Source organism: Belonocnema kinseyi, chromosome 9, assembly GCF_010883055.1.
Source record: "Belonocnema kinseyi isolate 2016_QV_RU_SX_M_011 chromosome 9, B_treatae_v1, whole genome shotgun sequence".
Taxonomy (NCBI): domain Eukaryota; kingdom Metazoa; phylum Arthropoda; class Insecta; order Hymenoptera; family Cynipidae; genus Belonocnema; species Belonocnema kinseyi.
In genome coordinates, this window is record NC_046665.1 from 2,735,335 (window position 1) to 2,758,736 (window position 23,402).

The window sequence follows — 23,402 nt, forward strand, 5'->3', positions numbered from 1 at the left end:
AAGTACTGACTCCATCCTTGGACCACTTCCACTGTTTGCTTCTACTCTTGGCTGGTCATTTTCGGATTGCAACGCTGGTGATTGTGTTTCGGGTCTTGTTGGAAAATGAAGAGAGTTTGAGCTTGAGGCTGGAGCTTCTTTCTGCTCAGGTATCTTTTTAACATGTGACACATAACGTTTGAAAATTTTGTTATCTCTAAACAGTGTCACTTCATTTCCTTTTCTTTATAACACTTTTTATTCTTCTTAATCAAATCTTGGTATCAGCTTATTAGCAACGACCATGTTTTTAAGAAGAACCTTATCTCCTATCTGCACGACATTTTGCTTTGCACCTCTTGCCCCATCTTCCCTTTACTTGCCTCTCTGTTTGTTAAGAATGTGGTTGTCTCTGGCTTCTTCGTTTGTGCTTTCGTCATTTAGATCAAGGATGGATGGAATTTTATCTCTTATATTTCGATTAAACATCACTTCCGATGGTGACTTTCCCGTCGTTCCGTGAGCAGTAACATTATGCATCAACGTAAACTTTTGCAATTCCATTTGTAAATTCCGATTGTTAGCGACACCAATTTGAAGGCGTTTTAGGATGGATTTGTTCATGTTCTCTACTTCCCCATTTGCTTGTGGCCAATATGATGTGGTATGTACCAGCTCAATGTTATTTTCTTCACAAAATCTTCTGAATTCCTGACAGATGAACTATGGTCCATTGTCGGCCCTAATAGATTACGGGAGTCCCAATCTTGAAAACATTTCTGTAAGATGTTGGATTGTGAAAAATTTTCAACCCTTGATATCTGGAGTAGTAATCTATTACTACGAACACCATCTGTTGTTTAGGTAACATGCATTTTTTGACAAACTTCTCGGCTTTCCTGTCAATCAACGGCCACCATACCTTAGCTCTTAGTCTTATTTTCATTACTGTTTCACCGGGGTGTCCTTCATGAGCTAGTTCTAGAGTCTGGGATCGCAGATTTAGAGGGATCACTATTTTGTTTCCTCTCAGCATCATTGGTCCCAATGTTAAAAGCTCCAAACGAAATGGATAAAATACATGTTTTTGGTTGTTTCACCGGAATTCTGATTAACTTTCTCGACGACTTTTACTATCTCAGGATCTAATTTGCTTGAGTTTGCGATTTCAGAGATACTCATAGCCTTTGGTACGCTTCTTTCAATTGTTATGAAAATATGTCGATCGCTGTCTTGGTCAAATGATTTTCCGTTCTCCAGGTTACATAATCTGGGTACGGAATCAGCGATATTTGATTTTCCTGGTTGATATACAATTATAAAAACTTGAATGATTGAAGTCTAAGCACCCAGCGTTCGATTCTTGCAGGTGGTTTAGAGGTTGGTTTAAAAATTGTTTCGAGAGGTTTATGCTCGGTGACTAACTCGAAATCCAACCCCGCAAGATAGAAATAAACCCTTTCAAGTCCCCATACTAGAGCCAAACTTTCTTTTTCAATTTGTGAGAATCTCCATTCGGTATCTGATAAGCTCTTGCTGGCAAAAGAAATAATATGGGGACATTGTTGCTCAGAAAACTGCAATAGGACAGGTCCTAGAGCTACTGGGCTTGCATCCGCAACTAGACGTATACGTCTTCGTAAGTCAAAATATGACAACGTTGGAAATTTGACTAGTGCAGATTTAAGTTTATCAAAACAATTCTGGTGATTTTTAGTCCATGCGAACACAGTTTCTTTGTTCGTTAAGTGGCATAGAGGCTCTTGTTACGCTGCCCACGTCTGGGCTCAATTTTCCTACGTAAGTAATAAGTCCCAGAAAACGTCGCACTTCCTCATTGGTAGTTGGTGGTCTGAATTCCATAACTATTTTTATTTTGTGCTGATCTGCATCAATGCCATCATGTGATAGCCGGTGCCCATGAAAGTCGAGTTCCTTGACTTTTGTCACACATTTTCTCCCGTTAAGCAGAATGTCATCGTCATGAAAAACCTTAAGTACCTTTTCGTCTAATTCTAGTTGATGATAAGCCCACTCTAAATCTAGTCTTGAAAAGTAAGTCGCGTTTCTCAACTTAGTCACAAGTGAATCAAAAGTAGGCAATGTGTAGTTTTCTCTCAGTATCGCCTTGTTAGCTCTGCGCATGTTAACACAGATTCGAATTTTTCCTTCTGGTTTGAAAATAACAATTATAGGAGAAATCCAGTCGTTCGGTCCTGCTACTTTTTCGATTATGTCACTTTCCAAAGCTTCTTTTAACTTTTTTTTTCCTTGGGATTCTTCTTGCTGGTTGCTGGAAGGGATTGATTTTTTTATTAATCGTGAATTTCAAAGTGATATTTTTAATTTTTGGAAATGGAGTTTTGTTTTTAATGTGGGTAACATTGGCATTGATGTCAAGTTTCAACACTCCTAACAGCTGCGCGGAATCTTTCCCCAGTAGTGAAATGTCCCCGTCTTTTCTTACATAAAAGTATGCTATGGTTTACCTTTCCTTAGGGATCCGTATCCCATATCGCTGCATTTCCATTACGTAATTTCTCCCAGTCTTAACTGAGGATCATGTTGACCTTGCATCCCGAGTTTTTGAGGTCCGTTTATGGGATGATTTAGCCTCCTTTTGTCGATTATAGTTTTATAGTATGACTAAAAATGATCTTGAGATCCAAATTTAAAGCATCCAGCATTTTTAGTAGGACATTTCACTTCGTTAGCCCAATAATCCCGACGTCTGTATCTAGAACACGAACTGGGGACCTGCTTATTTGACCAAGAAATTCTATTTATAGTTGGTAGTGAAGTTCCTTGAACCGTACTTGAATTCATAGTCTTAGATTGTTGCAGCGTTTCTTCATAAATTCTACATAACTCGACTATTTTCCCAACAGAGTGTTCTTTTTCCAATAATTTCTTCTTAAGTTTAACCGAGGCCCAGAAATCAATCAATTTATCCTTTAAATTAGTTTCGTTTGATTCATGAGAAGTGGAAAAAAAACGAGTACTTTAATGCTTGCTCTCGAATTTTCAGCGGAAATTTGTTTAAGTTTTCTCCCTCCTCAGGTTTAAGGTTCCTGAATACGCATCTTTCAAACGCTAAATTTTTTACAGGCGTAAAATACTCTGGTAATTTATCAGTCAGTGTCTTGAATATGTCGTTATTTCTCTCCACATCAAATGTTTCGATGGCACCTGACAAATTATAAGCCACTCCCAGAAGTTACGTACCTCCAATGTGTAGTAGTTTATTCCTTTTCTTCACTGGATCTACAATTTCCTCTGATGCCAAATATAACTCGACCGACCTAAGCAACTTTCCACATTCCCCACGAATTTCAGCTCTGTCCAAGGTTCGACACAGAAAAGGTTTTATACCTGTACCTCCCCTCATGATAATTGTCGTTTATTAAGATTCCTGACCTCTCCTTCTTTTCATTTCACTTGGCTATGATGTATTTGTCAGCTGGTGCTGAAAATTCGATAACGAACATGGTTCGCTTCTCGAAGTCAAGAAGAACCATGTCTGGCCTCGAATGTGCAACAGAAACAATTGTCGAGAATATAAAGTTCCAGTATATGCAGCTCTTCCCATTCTCGACAATTGACTCGATTACCCTAGGAGCATTTTGAGGAGCGACATTAAGGTTAATGCCGTAAGAGTGTTAGAGATGATAATAAAACACTCTTGGTGCAGCATTGTGCCTCTGGATGTAGGTTGTTCCCGCATGAGTTATACAACTAGATAGTATGTGTACTAAATGCTCGGGGTGTGCATGGCACGCCCTGCAGCTATCATCGGGAATATCTTGGCTAAAAATGTGGCGACGGTATGTTAAGGTGGAAACGATACCGTCTTGACATGCCAGAATGAAACTCTCCCTGCCAGACTTCAATCGGGGTGATTTAAGGATAGCAAAAGTTAGCAAACACGACATGACTGATCATCGACAATTCTGTGTAAGATGCCGCGCATCCTCTTATCGAGGAGCTGTTCACAGAAGTTTTTCTCTTGTGCTTTCTTAATCCGGGCTTTCAGGAGTAAGTACTCGAGATGGATAAGATTTGATGCATTTTGCTCACCCCCAATACCTTCTTCGCTGCTTTGTACAGAAACGCTCCTTTACCCACTTCTCCCTGCTTCGTGACCAATGTAAGAAGTGGGTCTCTTCCACTTGCGACTCTATGTGCTGCCCCAGAATGATTATGTTGTAAAGACCTTCAAGATTCAATATTCCACGACCATCTTGACGTCGTGAGATGTAGAGTTGCAGAACAGAAGACTTTAGATGCATACTTTTGTTCATGTGCATAATCTTTCGTGTCCCAATATGAAGGGATCTGAGCTCGTTCTTCGTCCATAGTACCACTTTAAATGAATAGAGTACTACCGGGACGACATGCATGTTCGTTGCAGATACTTTGTTCCTCGCTGACAGTTTGGAAGGCTAAATCTGCCGGATGAGACGTTTGTATCTGCTTCTGAGTGTATCCTTTATAGATGTCACATCCTGTATGCGGTTTTGTGGCACGTCCAGGTATGTATAAGTCTCTCCAGCGCAAAGTTTTCGTTTAAAAATCCTTAGAGCTTAAGCATAGATCTTAAGATCGTCCATGTAAAATACAAGAGTGACCTTGCACATTCGACCTGTAGGTTTGCCGCAAAAGTACCCGTTGGAATCACGAAGTGGCATTAATTTGAAGCAAAAGCAGTGCTCGTAACGATCGCCCCGAACTCTTCTACGCATGCCTCACGCTCGGTCTCTGATTCGTTGCTGTTCGCGCGCAATTTGAAATGCTATAAAATAACATTTTTATTGTTTATTATGAATACTGTGTAAATAAAAATATACTTTGGTACTCACTTGTATTTTTCTTGCATATTTTACATTATTCAAAAATTTTGTTGTTTAAAGTTTATTAAAATATTAAAATGCCTTGAGAATCTTGTGTTTCAATCAAATTAATTTAATTAATACAACAATTTACATATTTAGCAAAAACAACCATAATTACCGACAAAAAGAAATATCGGCACTTCATAAATTCTTATTTTTATCAGGATACATTAATATCGGTCTAATAAACATTTATATAAGCTGAAATGACATTATTCATTATAAGCAATAAAAATTTTATTTTTCAGCATTTTAAATTGCGCGCGAACAGCAACGAATCAGAGACCGAGCGCGACTCATGCATAGAAGAGTTCGGGGCACTCGTTACGAGCACTGGGCAAAAGAGGAGTTTCTGAAAAGTGACCTTGTTAAAGACGGGTCCGAGAGAAACTGTTCATTTTCTCTGACCCACTTCTCTCTCCGCTCTGGACTTCTATTAGCGTCAGATAGTATCCGTAATCTCTCAATAATATGCTGCCTGATGATCAGAAGCTTTGACTTGTTAAGTGTGTGATAACAGGTTCGAATTTCGCGCGCAAACTTTTGAACCTTGGCGGTAAAATGCTTGCCAGATGTGATTTAGTCAATCATAAACTGAATGCGAAACGCGTACGGTCTTGTCCAGCCTATCTTTATTGCGAATTGATGCATTCATCTTTTGGTCTTATGATCAACCATTGGTTTTGTTTTCCGTTTCGCATCGGCCAACGCTCTCGCTGCATTATACACACAACAATTGATAACCCAGAGGTCGGATTCTTCAGAAAAATGTCCACTAAGCTCGTTATCCATTTCAGCCAGATCGTTAGGCTTGACAGAAACTTGGGTGTTGAAGGTTTTCCGGGTCACAAAGCATCGCTCTTCCCCTAGCGGATGCCTGCCTGAGGTCGGTCCTAGTGTCGCATCTCTTTCTCTGTTGCCGTTTTGTTCTGACTGTGGTAGATTAGGCGTTCCGCTCAAATAACCCCTTTTCTTGAGTACTTCGGCATGGTTTCGCACACGTTGATGCTAAAAGTGCGACAGCTCCGCGTGTTTCTCGCACCACAGAGCATACAGTCGTGCCATGTAACCCCATTCAAGGGGCCACACTCGCATCGTAGCACTCTAACAAGTCGCGATTTAGTTTCTCCGTCCACCTAAAGGTCCCGAGATTCCGTCGATCTATCGCAATGAATGCATCTGCATTGGCTCCCCCAGCTCTAGAGTGGTCGGCATTGTTGGCCGACCCATTGTCGGGAGCCCTGAGCGTTATGTTGTTTTTAACCGCACTTACTACAACTATGATTAGTGCTGTTATTGTTGTTTCAACGAGAAGCTAGGGAAAGGGGTTCGTCCATCCTTGTAGAGCCCTGCATGCAAGAAAAGGCTGCGTACTCTGAGAGGTCGCCTGATATCCCAGAGTCACCGTTTTAGATACATAACCCAGGTGCTTTTCAGCTTTCAGCACGGTTTTTACACCTCTGCTTAGGGGTTAATTCCTTAGGGACCATCCCCGGACAGTTGTCCACGACTGCCTGCTCATTTCTGTAACCATATTCAGCAGAAACCCTTGTTACAGGGACTTTCCATCCGCAACCCGAGGTCGCCTTCGGTGGCTTTGTCATAGGCCCATCGGTTTGATTCTAGAGAAATCAAAATCGAACCGAATGGTACCCCTGGTGGGTTACACACGCATTAACACCCTCCCCTACACACGTATATATATATATATATATATATATATATATATATCCAATAAGGCTAGGGTCTAGGCTTGAAAAACTTGAGGCTTAAGAATTAATTTATATGGAGAATTTGACTGATAATATTGTATTATGAATTATAATTAATTAATTTGTATCAGATTTACAAAAATGAATAATTTAAAATTAAAAAACATTTTATCCAGAGATTTCCAGAATGAATAATAATTTTACATTTTGTATTTGAAATTGAAAAGTAAAAAATTTTGTTGTTTAACATAAAAATTCGACGATCTGTAATTGATTTCTCAGTAATTTAATTATTGAAAGCTGAAAGCAGGATGCCTAAATCCTTATAGGTCGTGGACCACAAGCCTCGCAGGATGTAACTGCCCGGCTTGCTCTTTAGATGATATAGGATGATGAAGTCTCGCGGCTGTATAGACTAAAAACTTAAAATTTGAACGAGTCTATCGATTTTTTCGATAATTTAGGCTCAAAACTGTTTTCTAGAAATTCAAATGTTCACGAATTATCGTCTGCGTCTGATTATTCAACTGCTGCAACGATATTATTAAAGAATTTGGCAAATTCTTTAATTTCGGACTGAAACCTAGCCCATTCTAAGAACTAAATGACTGTCATTATATATACACAGTACCCAAAAGTCTTTTTACCGGTTTTGCACTGACAAAACTCATATGTTCAGAATAAGATGATCTTGCTTACTTTTATTGATATGATCCAAGAGCCAGAATTCGCAAGTCGTCTAGCAGTAGTTTTAGAAAGTCTTTCAACAAATTCTAATCCATAGTCAGAAAGTTTGCAAACTGCTTATCTAGTCGTTGGATTTTGACTAATGAAGCTAGTAGATTGAGTTTTAAAATCGTAGCAATCTTAAATTTATCGATTTTCTGGCCATGGACGACATCTGAGCCAATGATCTTATCGCAGACATTAAGGTTCGCTGCCGGAATTCGATAGTCCCCCATTAAATGCGAAACAGACTTATTTTGCTACATCTTATCGAAATATGCTAACGATTATTTCAATCACCCATTGACGGCAGAAAACTGGTTTACCTCATAAACACTTAAACGAAGACCACTTTCAGCTAGATGAGGCATTTTTACGTCGTATTCATATTCTATTAGAGTGGCAACACGATCTCTGAATCCTCGAGCTACCACAAAAAAATCACCTTCCATAAAGAAAGAAAGGAGGCCAGATTTATTTGTAAAGAGCTCAAGAATTATTCTTGCATAAGAAGTGTTGGCTGGAAAAGGGCCAAACACATCTAAAAAATATCCATAGACTGCGAGAGCAACAAGAAATTTTATTAGAGGGCGATGATTGTGCATGCTAAAGGATCTTCGCTGAAATATATAGTTAGAACTATTTTAAATGTAAACATAAGTTCCATCCTAAATGGTAATTAACTTATCATTACGTCCATTCAGAAATAGTTCACGACCAACTTTTGTTTTATGACTCTTCAGTTCTTCTCGATCTACTCGAGAAGACTCTAGGTAGAGAGAAACAAATTATTTTAGCAGAGAGTTGCTCGCTTTAATCATCAATAGTTCTGTTGATAAACGAGGTATATTAAAGAGTGAGGAAAACCTACTAAAAATTCTAGAATCAAACCGAAGGGCCTATGACAAAGCCACCGAACGCGTCCTCGGGTTGCGGATAGAGGGTCCGTGTACCAAGGGTTTCTGCTGCATATGGTTACAAAAATAAATAGGCAGTCGCGGGCAATTGTCCGGGGGTGGTCCCGAAGGAATTAAACCCCAAGCGGAGGTGTGAATACCGCGCCGAAAGCTGAATGGTACCTGGCTGAGGTGTCTAGAACGGTGACTCTGGGATACCGGGCGACCCCTCAGAGTACGCATCCTTATCCTTGCATGCGGGGCTCTACAAGGATGGACGAACCCCTTTCCCTAGCTTCTCGTGGGAACAAAAATGACAACACCAAACATAGTTGTAGTAAGTGCGTTTCAAAACAAAAGAACACACAGGGCTCCCGACAATGGGTCGGCCAATAATGCCGACCAATCTAGAGCTAGGGGAGCCAATGAAAATGGATTCAATGCGATGGATCGGCGGGATCTCTCGACCTTTGGGTGGACGGAGCAACTGAATCACGACTTGCTAGAGTGCTGGGATGCGAGTGTGGCCCGTGAACGGGGTTACATGGCACAGCTACATGCTCTGTGGTGCGAGAAACACCCGGAGCTATCGCACTTTTCGCAGCTACGCCTCCGAAACCATGCTGAACTACTCCGTAAAACAGGCTATGTAAGCGGAACGCCTACTCTACCACAGTTAGAACAAGCCGGCAACAAAGAAAGAGAGGCGGCACTAAGAATAACCGCGGGCAGGCATCCCATAGATGAAGAGCGATGCTTTACGACCCGGAGAAACATCAACACCAAGGTTTCTCTCAAGCCTAAAGATCTGGCTGAAATAGATGACGAGTTTTGTGGACATTTTTCCCGTGAATCCGACCTCTGGGCTATCAATTATTGTGTGTATAATGCAGCGAGAACTTTGGCCGATGCAAACCGTGAAACAAAACCAACGGCTGATCATAAGACCAGAAGACGAATGCATCAACTTGCCATATAGATAGGCTGGGCAAGACAGTACGCGTCCCGCATTCAATGTGTGATTGACTGCATCACATCTGGCAGGAATTTTACCGCCAAGGTTCGAAAGTTCGCGCGCGAACTCCGGACCCATTATCACACACTTAACAAGTCAAAGCTGCTGACCATCAGGCAGCATATTGTTGATAGAATACGGATACTATCTGACGCTAAGAGAAGTCTAGAGCGGAGGGAGAGGTGGGTCAGAGATAATCAGCAGTTTCTCTCTGAACTATCTCGACTCTTCCAAGACCCTCCAGTTACTGTCGAACACCTACCCAAGCCAGAGGAGAGGTATCGAGACCTTATAAGGGAGTTGCAACGATTGTACCCGGAATATTCTGTTAAACTGATCGTCCTTATCATCGGCGTTCTTGGAGGTGCCAAGCTTTCACTTGCTAATGGCCTAAAAAGCATCCCTGCGTGTTAACAATATGCTAGAACACTTGCGGGAAAAATGCAGAAGGCGGTTGTCCTTGGGTCGTTCCGTGTTCTTAGGGTGCACGAGGCTTTTGCTGGATCGTCTTATTGATTCCTTTACAGACTGTAACCACCTATCTTACGGTTGTGAGACGTGGTTGTGGCTGAAATTTTACCGCGATTTCGCTGGAAGCGGGTGCAATTTATAAGATTAGCACCGGCTCCCGACGAAATCCTGCGGTTGTCCTTATGAAAAATTTTTAATTATATATATTTCTGTGATTTGAGACAGTGCGCCTTCGCCATGACAGTTGGCGTCTCAAAAACATGGTATTTTTTGGCCCCCCACCACTCTCCCATCTGGGAGCGACACATTCAAACGTAGCGTGTCGGTGAGTCGGCTCTGCTACATGTTGCATAGGCCTGCCTCGTTTAGAGCCGAAAATGCGCGAGCAGGAACCCAGACTCTTCCTACTTCACGAATGACGATCTAGCTGGTCCTCAAACGTATTATGGTTTTGAAATCGCAAGTTATTTTAGAATCATTAGACTCATTGCGACGAAATCCTGCGGTTGTCCTTATGACAAATTTTTAATTATATATATATTGTGATAAAAAGGGTTACTGCTCATCTGAAAGATTTTTATTGCAACAAAGCGACCCTTCAAGTAAATAAAAGCAGTGGTTAACCAGGACTTGAACCTTGATGGCCTGCGTTATTATATGAAGTTCTTTTTTTCTGTGCAACCAAAGACGCAGTTTTTATAAGACGCTAACGCTCTTTTCCGAGTCAGATTAATGGTACCTTGCGGTAAAGATAAGTTGCTTGTTGACGCCTTTAAATTTTGGAAAGCCAGTTGGCAAGAAGCGCAAATGGAATCTGATTCTGGAAGAGCTTTGCTATTCGGATCGAAAGCGATGTTATGTTATTTAAATCGTTTGAAACAATTTTGATTGATAAATTCCCGTAAATCTGAATTTGCTGATCCTTACATTAAATATCTTCACCTTTTCTTGTGATAATTTCCACATCCAGCACAAAAATCTTCTTGGATCTCACCGGTGGTCAGCTGATCACCAATAGAAGTCGCAGTGGCAAACTCCGATTGGGAAGATTGTTACTGGCTTTCCGTTGGCGAACCTCTGTCGAATCCACCAACGCGAGCTTTATTTGAAAAGGTATCGCTTGAGACCCCCGTTTTCTTTTATCTACCATGATGGAATTAATTTTGAAAACGGGGTATTAGCCGCGCAGAGTTCGATATCCGCCATCACCACGAGGAGTTAGCTCATTCGGCGGATAAACATTTTCTCTGTTATACACATCCTGTTGGTTCTTTTGAGAACGAAAACATTGACTAGAAAAACTCTGTTGTCTAATGGGGCTTGCTATGTGGGTACATAGACTGCAGTACATACTTTCGGTAATATCTTCGAAATGACAGACAGGGGGCCATTTTGCGTATCCTCCTTTCAATTTTTCACTTTTATACGTTTTAATTTTGTAATCCAAAAATGGGTTCTAATGGAAAGCCCAGTTTGTTCTGTAAACTTTTTTTTTCCATTGTTTTGTCTTTCGTTTTGTTTTTCCAAAAAATTCTCTGTATGAGAATGTAAAAAATAAAAAATAAACGAAAGTCTGTGTTTGGTTTGCAGGTTGAAGAGCATGAGGAACTTCTACTTTCTTTTTCTCGGCATTGCTGTCGTCACAGCACAACGCCGTCTTGCTCTTCCAGATCCACGGAGTTGTGGAAATCGTAAGTATAATCTTATTATATTTTGATGCTTAACTGTGTAGGTTGTAGAACTCTACAAATATAGTAGCACGCTTATGTAAAGCTAAAATCAGGTATGCCATTCAACCGGAATTAGATGAACGACCTGCAATCGGACAACCATTTTGCTGGAATATTTTAGGCAAAATAATCGCATATTAATTTTTATGTATTTTTATTTTGATGTCAATGAGAAAGAGGTTAGCGAGAGTAAGGTTGCTGAAGGTTACGATAACAAAGTATAACTTATTTGTCTAAATGTTGACTCATGGTGTGCTATACCCTGGAAAATCAGACCTATGGAGTTCTCCATACTATCAATTTAATAATCCCAGTCTTTTAAATCGGATAGTTGCTGTAGTTTTAACATATTCGGCACAGTCATTTCTCGATAATTGACTATTTTAATAGGAGAGTTGGAAATAGCAGTATTTCGTCAACACCAGTAGAAGAAGAAAAATGTTAATAAAGCTATCATAACGCCGCATTGTATATTTCAATGTGAGTGGTTCTCTCGTAAATAGAACAATCAGGCAGTAGATCTACATCTCTGTCGAAAGTTTCAGATAGCAAAATTTTTTTTGCATCTGAATTTATATCATTCTGGAATCTGTATCCGAGCCAATAAGTTTTATTTTGAGCTAACCCGGGGTCGACCCCAGAATTCACACCCAAACTAAATCCGATCTAATCCGAGGTCCAAACAAGGATTCCTATCTTATCTAATCCGAGGTTGAAACAAGGAATCCTTCCAACTAAATGCAACATAATCCAACGTTTAACAAAGGATCGCTATCCGACTGATTACGTTCTAATCTGATATCAAAATAAGCGTACCTATTCGATCTAATCCGGGTCAAGCCTAGGATTCTAATATGACTTAATCCGATCCAACTCGAGGTTGGACCAAGGAAACCTACCGAACTAATCTAAGGCCGATTGTGAGATTCCAATGACATTGAAACTGATATGTTGAGGTAAGGGGCATGGTTTGGCACGGCTCCTGCAATGGGAAACGAAGCGCTCCGAAGCTGAATCGGTTGGTCACTCTTCCAAAACAGCGCTTAGTAATAATATATGGGCCCTGTTCCCTTTTACTCCCAGGTGGTCCACTCCCTGGACCCCGTCGTCGGCGTACAATGAAATGAAATATCTGGTCAGGTAGGAAAAAAATACCAATGTGCACTAGTTTAACGTGAATAATATTATTGAAGGTCTTCAATATGAAAATCGACGAGAACCGTAAAAAAATGATTTAATTTAGCAAAATAATGTCTATTTCTTTCAAAACACTCGTTTGCATTATTTTTATCCTTGATTTGCTATCGGATACTTTTATTCATTCGTTATTAACTATAAGAAATGATTTGATTTTCATGGAGTTTTTATGAATGGAGTGCGAATAAATCTCTTGTTTTTATGTACTTCTTCTAAATAAAATGCAACTAAATCTTTTAACTCTTTTAGCCACTCCGTACGCTCCACCAACTCTCTCCATCTCTGCCTGGGAATATTCCAGAGATTCTTCTTCTCTTCTCAGAGAGAGCAATTTTACGGAAATCCCCTTCTTTACAATTACGAAAGGCCGGACTTACATTTAGAGATTTATATCACATGCTTAGTGACTTTTATACACAGAATATCTAATTATAGCCGTAAATGCTCGGTTAATTTGCTGGCTCCAGTTTACTCATTTAGTATACTGGGTTGGTGGAGTGCAACATATTATAAAATCTAGTTAAATTAGTCATGGCTTTGCACTCGATCTGCTTAATAACATTATACTTATGCACGATGCCACATCAGTTTCCTACGTTGCCGTGAGTTTAGCATGTTAAATGACGTTATAGAAGTAACTGAAGTGACAATTACAAGATAAAGTTAAACATCGCGTCTGATATGTGAAAGCAGATATAACAGATTTGTTAGCCCAACCGAACGATGCCATGAGCCCAGCGTCTCCGAGTGAACTGGTAACGTTATTCTTTTTATATTTGAGAGAGAAATTCAATTTGCTCTCTCATGAGTCCTGCATTCAAAGATCGTTGGAATTTAGCTCCCTGAACTTTTACTTATTATTCTTAAATAAAATTGTCTTGAGTTTTTCGTTCCTGAGATTGACTCATGAAAATTCTGATTGCTCGATTTTTAGTTTAACCTCGTCAGGAAGTTGGCACCGAGCATGCGTGTTGGTAATAATTCTGGAAGGACGATAAACCTGAAATGTAATACTTTATTCTTAATAACCGAAAGGAAATAATCCCTGTCAAGAACCTGGGGTTCCATTTTTTTTGGGTTCTATTTTTAAATAACCGAGTAGTATTCTTTTTTGTGTTTAAAAGCAACCTACGTTCTACATTATTTTATCCTTTTTTGAAAAACTGAGGAACTTATTTTAATTAGAATTTAAAAAGTGCTACGTCCTTCTGTGCAAATTTCGTGTGCAATATTTGCCCGCTGAAGTCAGTTTCACAAATATTAATGCTTCTGAAAATAAATTTGGGTTTAGGGTCTAGCTGACCCCTATTTTATTTAGGCAGTAAGAAGAAAAAGCTACCTCTTGTGATTCTTGAACTTTGAATTAGAAAGCTATTCGCTCCCGAGTTTCACAGGTAGGCAGCGGCTGAGGGGAGTGAAGGTCCCCTTCCACTGCACGGATTAAGGATCTATCCTCTTCCATTACGCCCTATCACGCAATATCTAACCCTCTTTTCCCTCACACTTCCTACTTCAGTGATATCTGAAATTGTATTGGAAATAGATTTGTATGCTTTTTTCCGCACCACCTTGAGGTGAAGCATAATAAGGCGCGCTTTTTTAGTGGTATCACCAGTAGGCCTAATCCACGTGTCAATATTATACAATACTATACTATACAATACTATACAATGTCAAAGCAATTTAAATAAGAATTTTGTATATATAAATCTGTAATTTTACTTTAGTTACTAGTTTTTAAGAATTGTTAAAATTTTGCTTTTTAATTTTTAATTATTAATTATACTTTTACTTTTTGAGTCCGCCATAATAACGAGACACTAGTTCAACAAAGGTCAATCGCAAAAGTTCTTTGGACTGATACATTTTAATTTGTTTTAAAACAAATGAATGCTTGCGTTTCGATTCACAGTTCTGAAATTTAGCAGGCAAATGAAAAGTGTTCCATTTAATCTGGGTTTGAAGTTGAATCTCTTTCAAAACTTCAGTGGAATGGAAAACATTTGAATGTATTTGAATAAAGGACTGATTGAAATAACAGTGGAAAGATTCACAAGCATTTCTTGTTCTATTAAATTCTGCACTTGCTTCTGTCCACGTGCTTGGTGGATAAGTGGAATCATTTTTGAGGTAGGTGTCAGTCGAATATTTCGCGAATTAAGTTACTCGTGAATCTGTGGGTTTAGTAGATATTAGATCAAAAACAAAACAGTCTTATACCTCCTTCTTATCCAAAAACACAAGGCCGAAACAAGTGAGTAACCACTGACCTATTTCAGACTTCGAATCTTTGTAATCCCTGATTAGGCCCAAAACCTGTATTTTTACAAAATCCTCACTGAATTTAGTTTTCAAATCCAAATCGCTAATTATCTGTTGCATCTCCTTCAAATCTTCAAGGAGGCTTGGAATTAATTAACGTCTAGCTCTATAAACAGCTAATTTAATACGTTTTACATCATCTACTTGTGATTGTTTATGATTTTCATTGACACTGTCACAAACAATTTTTGAATGCCTGTCTGAATGATTTTTAGTGGCTTTTCGTTTCACAGTTGCTGAAACATCTTGTCTCTGCAAAATATGCATGGAAATTTCCTTATGACTGTGCTCTAAAGCGCACTTTTCAATTTTTCATGAAGATTCGTTTAAAGATATCAAATATGCGCGACACTGTCAGTTTACACGTTTCTTTCACTGCAACTAGGATCTCAAATGTTAGAACGTACTAGCATCCTTGAGCTTCCAAAAGGATAAGTCGCGCAAGGATGAGCGAGGAACTGGCTAATAAAATTTCTAGAGCTGAGAACCTCAGAGTTGAGTCGCGTAAGTAAGAACCTCCAAAGTTTTTAACTAATTTTTTTCATTTAAGTAATGTAAAAAAACACCTTATTTTAACTGTTCCTCGTGTAATCTTCCTGAATTTTACTCTTTGGTATCGTGGTACCACTTAGCTTCAGAATGTAGATCGCAACGAGTAGATTTTAAAGTCCTGGACAGTCGAGAGCCAAACGATGATTCAATACGAATGATCGGCACCGACTGACCACCGGTAACAGATCGCTAATCTTTTCATTTGAAACTCCTTCATTTAAATCGAATCGCTACGGCTTTGTGAATCTTCGAAATGCGATACATCTGTCTGTTTATCGAGTACTATTTGTTCATCATTTTCCAAGACTGACTTTGATCATTTAATTTTCTTTTGAATTTTCCGTTTAGGATTATTTTCAATTATTTCCTTATCTGCCATTTTTGGAACAGGATTTTATTTTTAAAAAAATTTAATTTCAATTTGAGGTTTTTTCTTCGACATTCGATTTTAATCATGTAATAGATCCTACGCGACGAATCACGCAATGTTTACATTTGAGGAATGTCTGCTTTCCAATTATCGCGTTTTAATTTTCATGATTTTAATTTTCGATAAATTGCAATTTCGTTCTCTTTCAAGAACTTCTCGATTTTTAGTTTATCCTCGTCAGGAAGTTGTCACCGAGTATGCATGTCGGTACTAATCCTGAAAGGACGATAAACCTGAAACATAATACTTTATTCTTAATAACCAAAAGGAAAAAACTCTGTCAATAACCTAAGGTTCCCAATTTACGTTAAATTGTAACTCTGTTTTCTCTCATTTAAGCCCTTTAATATTGAAGAAATTGTCAATCAAAAATTCCCTTGAGATATAATTGTCTCTAAATCCAGTGTCCAGTTGAGAATCTATTAGCTTAGTTCTCATCTTATCTAATTTTTCTTAAAAATATTTCATTAATTTGATTTCTTCTCAAATTAACGTAAGGAAATGGGATCACAGAAGCGAGAACAAAATTTCACAAATATTGGTGCTCGCGACAATAAATTTGGGTTTAGTGTCTAGTTGCCCCTCATTTTATTTAGGCAGTAAGAAAAAAAGCTGCCTATGATGATGCCTGAACTTTTAATTAGAAAGACGTACGTCTATTTTGGGAATTTTTTCAATTCCTTAAGATCGCAGCTTTCTATATCAAAGCGAGTAAAAAAGTTCGATGGTTGGTCACCTTTAAATTGTTGACTACCGTCTTTTTCCTCTTTGCTGAAAACCTTACTGTATCAGCTCCCATAGGGTGACGCGTCTCGCATACAATATATGGTTAGAGGAATAAGTGCGCACCATCTACGTATATTGTGTAATATTATGTATTTTAATTGGACAGGGCTTACACGCCCTGACTCTGTATGTTTTGAGACCCTGGAAACAACATCAAGTCGAGTGTAAGACATGCTTTAAACTCATTCCAGGTTCCAGTGTGTTTTTGAATTATTATGCATACAATTTTAATTGTACATGAAATAATTAACTAAATTGAAATTATGAAATGAAACTTATGGAAGAACACACTGGATATTTTATTATGGCGAAATTGTGTGAAATCTATTCTCTTCTTCCAGTTGCAACAACACACTAAAACACCAAAGAAATAATGTTTACATTGTTAAATATTACTGGTATGTTACTCTTTTATTTTATTATTGTATTATTAACCTTTTTAGATACTTCAATATATTATTCAGAATAAAACATCATTAATTTTTTTAATCAAAAACTAATCAGCATATGCTGAGTTGTAAATACGGCTCAAGAGAATCGAACGCGCAGAACTCCCGATAATGGGTCGGATAACAATGACGACTACAATGGAGTTAAAAGAGTTAATTAATATGGAGGCAGTTAGATGGATTGGCGACATCTAGATAGCCTTAAGTGGTCGTATTTACTTACAGACGACCAGCTAGAGTGCTAGGATATCAGTATAGACCCTGAACGAAGCGGTTTCATGGCGCGACCACATGATCTGATACCAGATACATTCTGAGCTCTCTTACTTTTCGTTAAAACTGCTGCGAAACCATGTCGTACATCTACTGCGAGTTGGTTATATACGAAAAGTGCCTACTCCGATACTACCAGAACAAGGCGGCAGCCGAGAAATAGAGGCGACACTAAGTTCAACGCCGAGCAGACATCAGTAGAGCAAACATGATATTTTAGGACCAGCAGAAACATCGGGAACATCATAATAAACTTTGCTTCTAGATCAGACAACTCAGCGGCGCCACTAACGAAAAACAAAATGTCATATAATGCATATTTTTTTCTATTTTTTTGCTTTTTGTTCAACAAAAAATTTTTTTTCTATATTAGTTTTGGAGAAAACAGGGCGGCGCTAGTTTGTCGGCAACTCAGCGGCGCCCTCTACAAAAATCATTAACAGATCATTATATTAGAAAAACTGACTAGGTTGGATTTTTTTGTTATTCTTTGATTTACAATGGACTATGAATCGCTTTTGTAAAATCGACCCTTATTAAAAAAACGACCCCCTGTAATGAAAAAAAGTATTAACAAATGACTAGGCTAGATCTTTTGCTATTTTTTTCCTTTCCAATGTTATATGAAACACTTTTGTAACACCAACCTTTATTTTAAGATGCAGCCGCCTATGCTGCAAAAAAGTGCATTAAAAAAAAGAAACTATCAAGATGTAAAACATTTATAAAATATGAAAAGGGTATTTCTAAAGCATAACTGAGGAGCAAAATTGTTGTTCACCACTAATCGTTACAAAAACAACACCCGTATTTGTATCCGAATAGGAACCTGCAGATTGATGCTAAAAATTGGGTACATTAACTTTTGGGACATATCCTTTTGATTTTTGTGCTCTTTTATTATTCTCCAATGCCATATCAATAGATTTTGTAACATTAAATCTTACATAAAAAACAATACACTGTAATCAGAATCTTGGTCGGGCTTTTGGACGCAACAACAACCATTTTCTATAAACAACCCCTGCTAAAAATAAAACTACCCGCTATATAAAACCTTAAATTTGGAAAAACGAAGAACACCTTAATTTTGGGTTTATTTTGAGCTCTCATATGCACAAAAAAAAAGAAACTACTTTTGAAGAGCCCAAAAATCAGACTTTATTGACACTAGAAAATTCTCAAAAAGATTATCTTTTGAAAAAGTCATATCTACGTGGTAGAGAGGGGTAGATTTCAGAGGTCAGGGGTCGGAGCGCAAACAACTAAGTGGGTATTTTCGAGGTGCTCAAAAATCAGACTCCATTTACGCTGGAAAATTCTAAAAGTGATTATTTTTTACAATTTCAAATCCACGTGGTAGAGAGGGGTTGATTTTAAATATTAGGGGTTTGATCCAAAAAATCAAAGAGGGTCTTTTTAAGGCGTCCAAAAATCGTAGACTCTACTGACACTGGAAACGTTTCAAAAACATTATTTTGTGACTAATTCATATCTACGTGGTAGAGATGGATTCAGTTAGACGTCTTTTTTGAAATTTTATGGTTTAAAAGCGAGGGTTCCGAGCTCTTAGTTCTGCGCCAAAGTGTAATAAAAGCAAGAAGTTGTGCCGTGAAAGCACTTGAAAATTACTTACGCGTAGTCTCCAAATTTTTAGGCTCTTCAAAAATACCAACAACGATTTTTGGGTTCTAACCCTTAACGTTAAAGAACAGCCACATTTCAACTGGCAATTATGACTTTGTCGAAAAATAATTTTATTTAAATTTTACAGTGTTACTCGAGTCTGATTTTTGGGCTCTTCAAAAATGTCAACACTGATTTTTGGGCTCCAACCCTTATAGTTAAAAAATAGCCCCTTCTTAACAGGCAAACACGACTTTGTCCAAAAATTATAATTTTCGGAATTTTCCATTGTTACTAGAGTATCTGATGTTTGGGCTCTCCAGAAATAACATTTCCGATTTTCAGTCTTCAACCATTAGAGTCTAAAATCAACAACTCTTCACCACGTAGATATGAGTTTGTCAAAAAATTATCTTTTTGAGAATTTTTTAGTTTTACTGGAGTCAATGATTTTTAGGCTCCCCGAAATTACCCTCTCTGATATTTGGGATTCAACCCTTGACAACTAAAATCAACCCCTATCTACGATGTGATATGAGTTTGTGAAAGAATAATCTTTTTGCGAATTTTCCAATGTCAATTGAATCTCTGATTTTTGGGCTCCTCGAAAATACATAACCCAATTTTTGGACCCGAGCCCTTAACGTGTAAAGTCAACCCTTCTCTACCACGTAGATTTGAAATAGTAAAAAATAGTCTTTTCGAGAATTTTCGAGTCTCAATGGAGTCTCTCATTTTTGTGCTCCTCAAAAACACTCACTTTGATTTTTAAAGTCTAATCCTGAAAGTCTACAATCAACCCCTCCCTACCACGTAGATATGAAATTGTAAAAAAATAATCATTTTGAGAATTTTCCAGTGTTAATGGAGTCTCTGCTTTTTGAGCTCCTCGAAAATACCCACTCCGATTTTTGGGCTTCATATTCTTGAAATCTAAAATCAACCCTTTTTATCACGTAGATATGACTGTCAAAAAATAATCTTTTTAAGAAGTTTCTGGTGCCAATCGAGTCTCTGATTTTTGGGCTCTTCAAAAATGCCAATATCGAGGTTTACGTTTTTACTAATGGGTTGGTGTTTTTGTACATAGTGGTGGTTTTTCTGAATTTTTATTTAATGCATTTGAGAGCCCAAAAAGAGCACAAAATCTGGTGAATTTTTTGTTTTGCATATTTCATTTTTCGCAAGGCGGTGGTTTTTTGAAAATGGGGGTAGTTATTGCATTTTTTGTACATTCGGTAGCCCAAAATAAGCCCAAAATTCTGGTGTTCTTTGTTTTTTCTGAGTTAGAGTTATTATATAGGGGGTAGTTTCATTTTTAGTAGAATGGGTACTTAAAAATTGGTTGTTGTTGCGTTCAAGAGCCCAAAAAGACCTAAATTCGGACGTGTTTGATTTTTTTCTTTTAATTTTTATACAGTGGATTTAGACGTTAAGGATTGGAACATATAAATCGTAAGGGGTATTGTTGAGGAGCCCAAAAATCAGAGACTTCATTGACACTGGATACTTCTCAAAAAGATTATTTTTTACTCTTTATATATTTCGGCTATATATATTATATATATTATTTATATTATTATATATTGTTTTGCTTCCGTTGCAGACTGTAACTATCTACCTCGTGGTCGTGAGACGTTGTTGTGGCTGAAATTTTACCGCGATTTCGCTGAGATCGGGTGCAGTTTTTCAGATTAGCACCCGCTCCCGGCGAAATCCTGCGGTTGTCCTTATGACAAACCTTTAATTATATATTATACACTATTATTTATAGTAGCTCGCAAGCCAGCGGATATAAATACGGGGGTTGTTTTTGTAACGATTAGGGGTGAAAAATAATTTCACTTCATAGTTATGCTATAAAAATATTGTGTTCATATTTTATAAGCGTCTTCCATCTTGATAGTTTCTTAATTTAATATACGTTTTTGCAGCACAGGGGGTTGATTTTCAAAATAAGCGTAGATTTTAAAAAAATGTTTCATATCACATTGGAAAGCAAAAAAAATAGGAAAAAAATCTAGCCTAATAATTTTTTAAATTTAATGAATTTTCAATGATTTCTGTTGCCGAGAAAGCTAGCGCCGCCCTGTTTTCTCGAAAACTAATAGAGAAAAAAATTTTTGGTAAAAAGAAGCAAAAAATACAACAAAAAAATGCATTATATGACATTTTGTTTTTCGTTAGTGGCACCGCTGAGTTGTCTGACTTCCAGCTTCTCCCAAGCCTGTAGATCTGGCTCAAGTGGATGAAGCGCTTTGTGTAAATTTTTCAGAAGATTTGGAAGTCTAAAGCATCAGTTGTGGTGTGCATTATTCAGCAAAAACTTTGGCAGATTCAAACCGTAAGACAAAACCAGCGGCTGATTATAATTCGAGAAGGCGCATTCATAAACTCATAAAAACGATAGACTGTGGATGGCAGTACGCGTACTGCATTCAGTATATCAAGAACTTCTAATAAAATAAGTTTCCTTTAACACAATAGCATTTGACTCGCATTTTCGCTGTAAATCTATAAGCGCAACTTGGTAATGGCCTGAATTTACTACCTAAATGCTTTCTATTCAACCTCCATCATTTAGGTTTAGATAAAAACATCTTGTCCGACAGTTTTGATCTTCCTAACTTTCAGCGATGAAAAAGTATCTGAAATGAACATGATCGCCGTTCCGATACTACACTAATCATTTGGACTGGTTCTATGGACGAAGGCCACACCCGTCGGTCGTCCGTTTCACGACTTTACGTTTCAGGTCATCAAGGTGGTCACATAATGCTGAATCTCGAAAATGCTTACAGCAGGATCATTCTGGCGTGATATACAAAGCAGGAGCGTGATATACAAAGCAGGAGCGTGATATACAAAGCAGGTGAGAACGTTGCTAAAAAACTTGACCTCTACTTCAATATCAGGGAGAAGGAAAATGTATTAAACATTATCTATTTCCAGTGCTCAATCCTGAAGGCCCGGACGAAGACAGCACAAGAGTTTAACACACAGTCGCTAAATTTTGAACCTAGAAACTCTCGATTATCGAGAAGAAGTACTGAATATACTTCAAGAATTTGAGCATGTTCATCCTCGAATTTTCGGCACCAACTGATATGAGCATCACACCTACACTGTTAGCAATATCTGGTTGAATTTTCAACCACTTGTGGTTGAAGTTTTATACAATTACAGTTGTTAAAATTTCAACTACGTGTGAATGAAAAATCAGCACGTGTAATTGAAATTTCAACTGTGTTTCCATTCCCACATAAAGAAAATCCGTAATTTTTGTTTTTCTAAATTCGAATATTAACACACTAATAACTTACATTTCCAGCTCACCCCCATCCTCCTCGCAGCACCCCAAATATGACCAAAAAATGAAGAAACTACATTTTTACGTATTATTGTTACTTTTTAGCAACTTCCGTCGTCAAATAATCACTAATGGGTAATTTTAATAGAAGCTATGACTTTTCAAACAATTTCCAATTGTTTAAATAAATGTAAATTACTTGAGCAATTATTTTTTCCTAAAAAGTGTACAAAAAAATTGTATTTTCCGATTGAAGTGTAACTGTTTCTCATTGTTTGGAGAAGTAAATTCTTCTAAAAACATACATTTATTTTAATTTAAATAAATTTGTATATCTTTAAACAATCTTTATTTACTTAGGCAGTTTTTTTTATCGATAACTACAACAATGAAATAAAATAGAATAATAGAATTATCTTTATGGCTGTATAGTGCATATAAAGAATATATTAACTACTTTTTGTTTATTTGAACAAATAAAATTTGTTTCAAAATTACTTTTGCAAAAATATTTTCAAAATCGTAATTAATTGTATGTCTTCTATTTCAGTTCGTTCTTTTACTTATCGAAAAATAACAGCTTACGCAGATAGAAGTAGATGGAAATGAAAGTTATGAGTATAGCTTTATTTCGCAGACACTCATCTTAAATTCTTAAAAAACTTGGCACCTTTCGATGAAACCCTGGAACATGAGTATATGTATAGTATGTATAGTATGTATATATATATATATATATATAAAATTAAAAATTTGTCATAAGAACAACCGCAGGATTTCGCCGGGAGCGGGTGATAATCTGAAAAATTGCACTCGCTTCCAGCGAAATCGGGGTAAAATTTCAGCCACAACCACGTCTCACAACCGTGAGATAGGTGGTTACAGTCTGCAAAGGAATCAATACGACGATCCAGCAAAAGCCTCGTGGACCCTGCGAACACGGAGCGACCCAAGGACAACCGCCTTCTGCATTTTTCCCGCAAGTGTTCTAGCATATTGTTGACACGCAGGGATGCTTTTTAGGCTATTAGCAAGT

The 23,402-nt window shown here is 37.8% G+C and overlaps 1 protein-coding gene across 4 annotated transcripts in view; it reads left to right on the plus strand.

Moving 5' to 3' along the window:
• The window catches only part of LOC117180927, a 194,205-nt gene that overhangs the window by 68,290 nt on the left and 102,513 nt on the right, over nucleotides 1–23,402 (plus strand). For 3 of the 4 annotated variants that reach the window (XR_004468083.1, XM_033373564.1, XM_033373565.1), the window contains exon 2: nucleotides 11,282–11,382. Coding sequence is in view for 3 of the 4 variants with exons in the window: in XM_033373564.1 (XP_033229455.1) it covers nucleotides 11,282–11,382 (101 nt within the window). In the remaining variant the exon portion in view is untranslated. Of the gene's footprint in view, nucleotides 1–9,011; nucleotides 9,017–11,281; nucleotides 11,383–23,402 lie in introns of all 4 variants that reach the window. The other variant, XM_033373566.1, reaches the window with a different exon arrangement.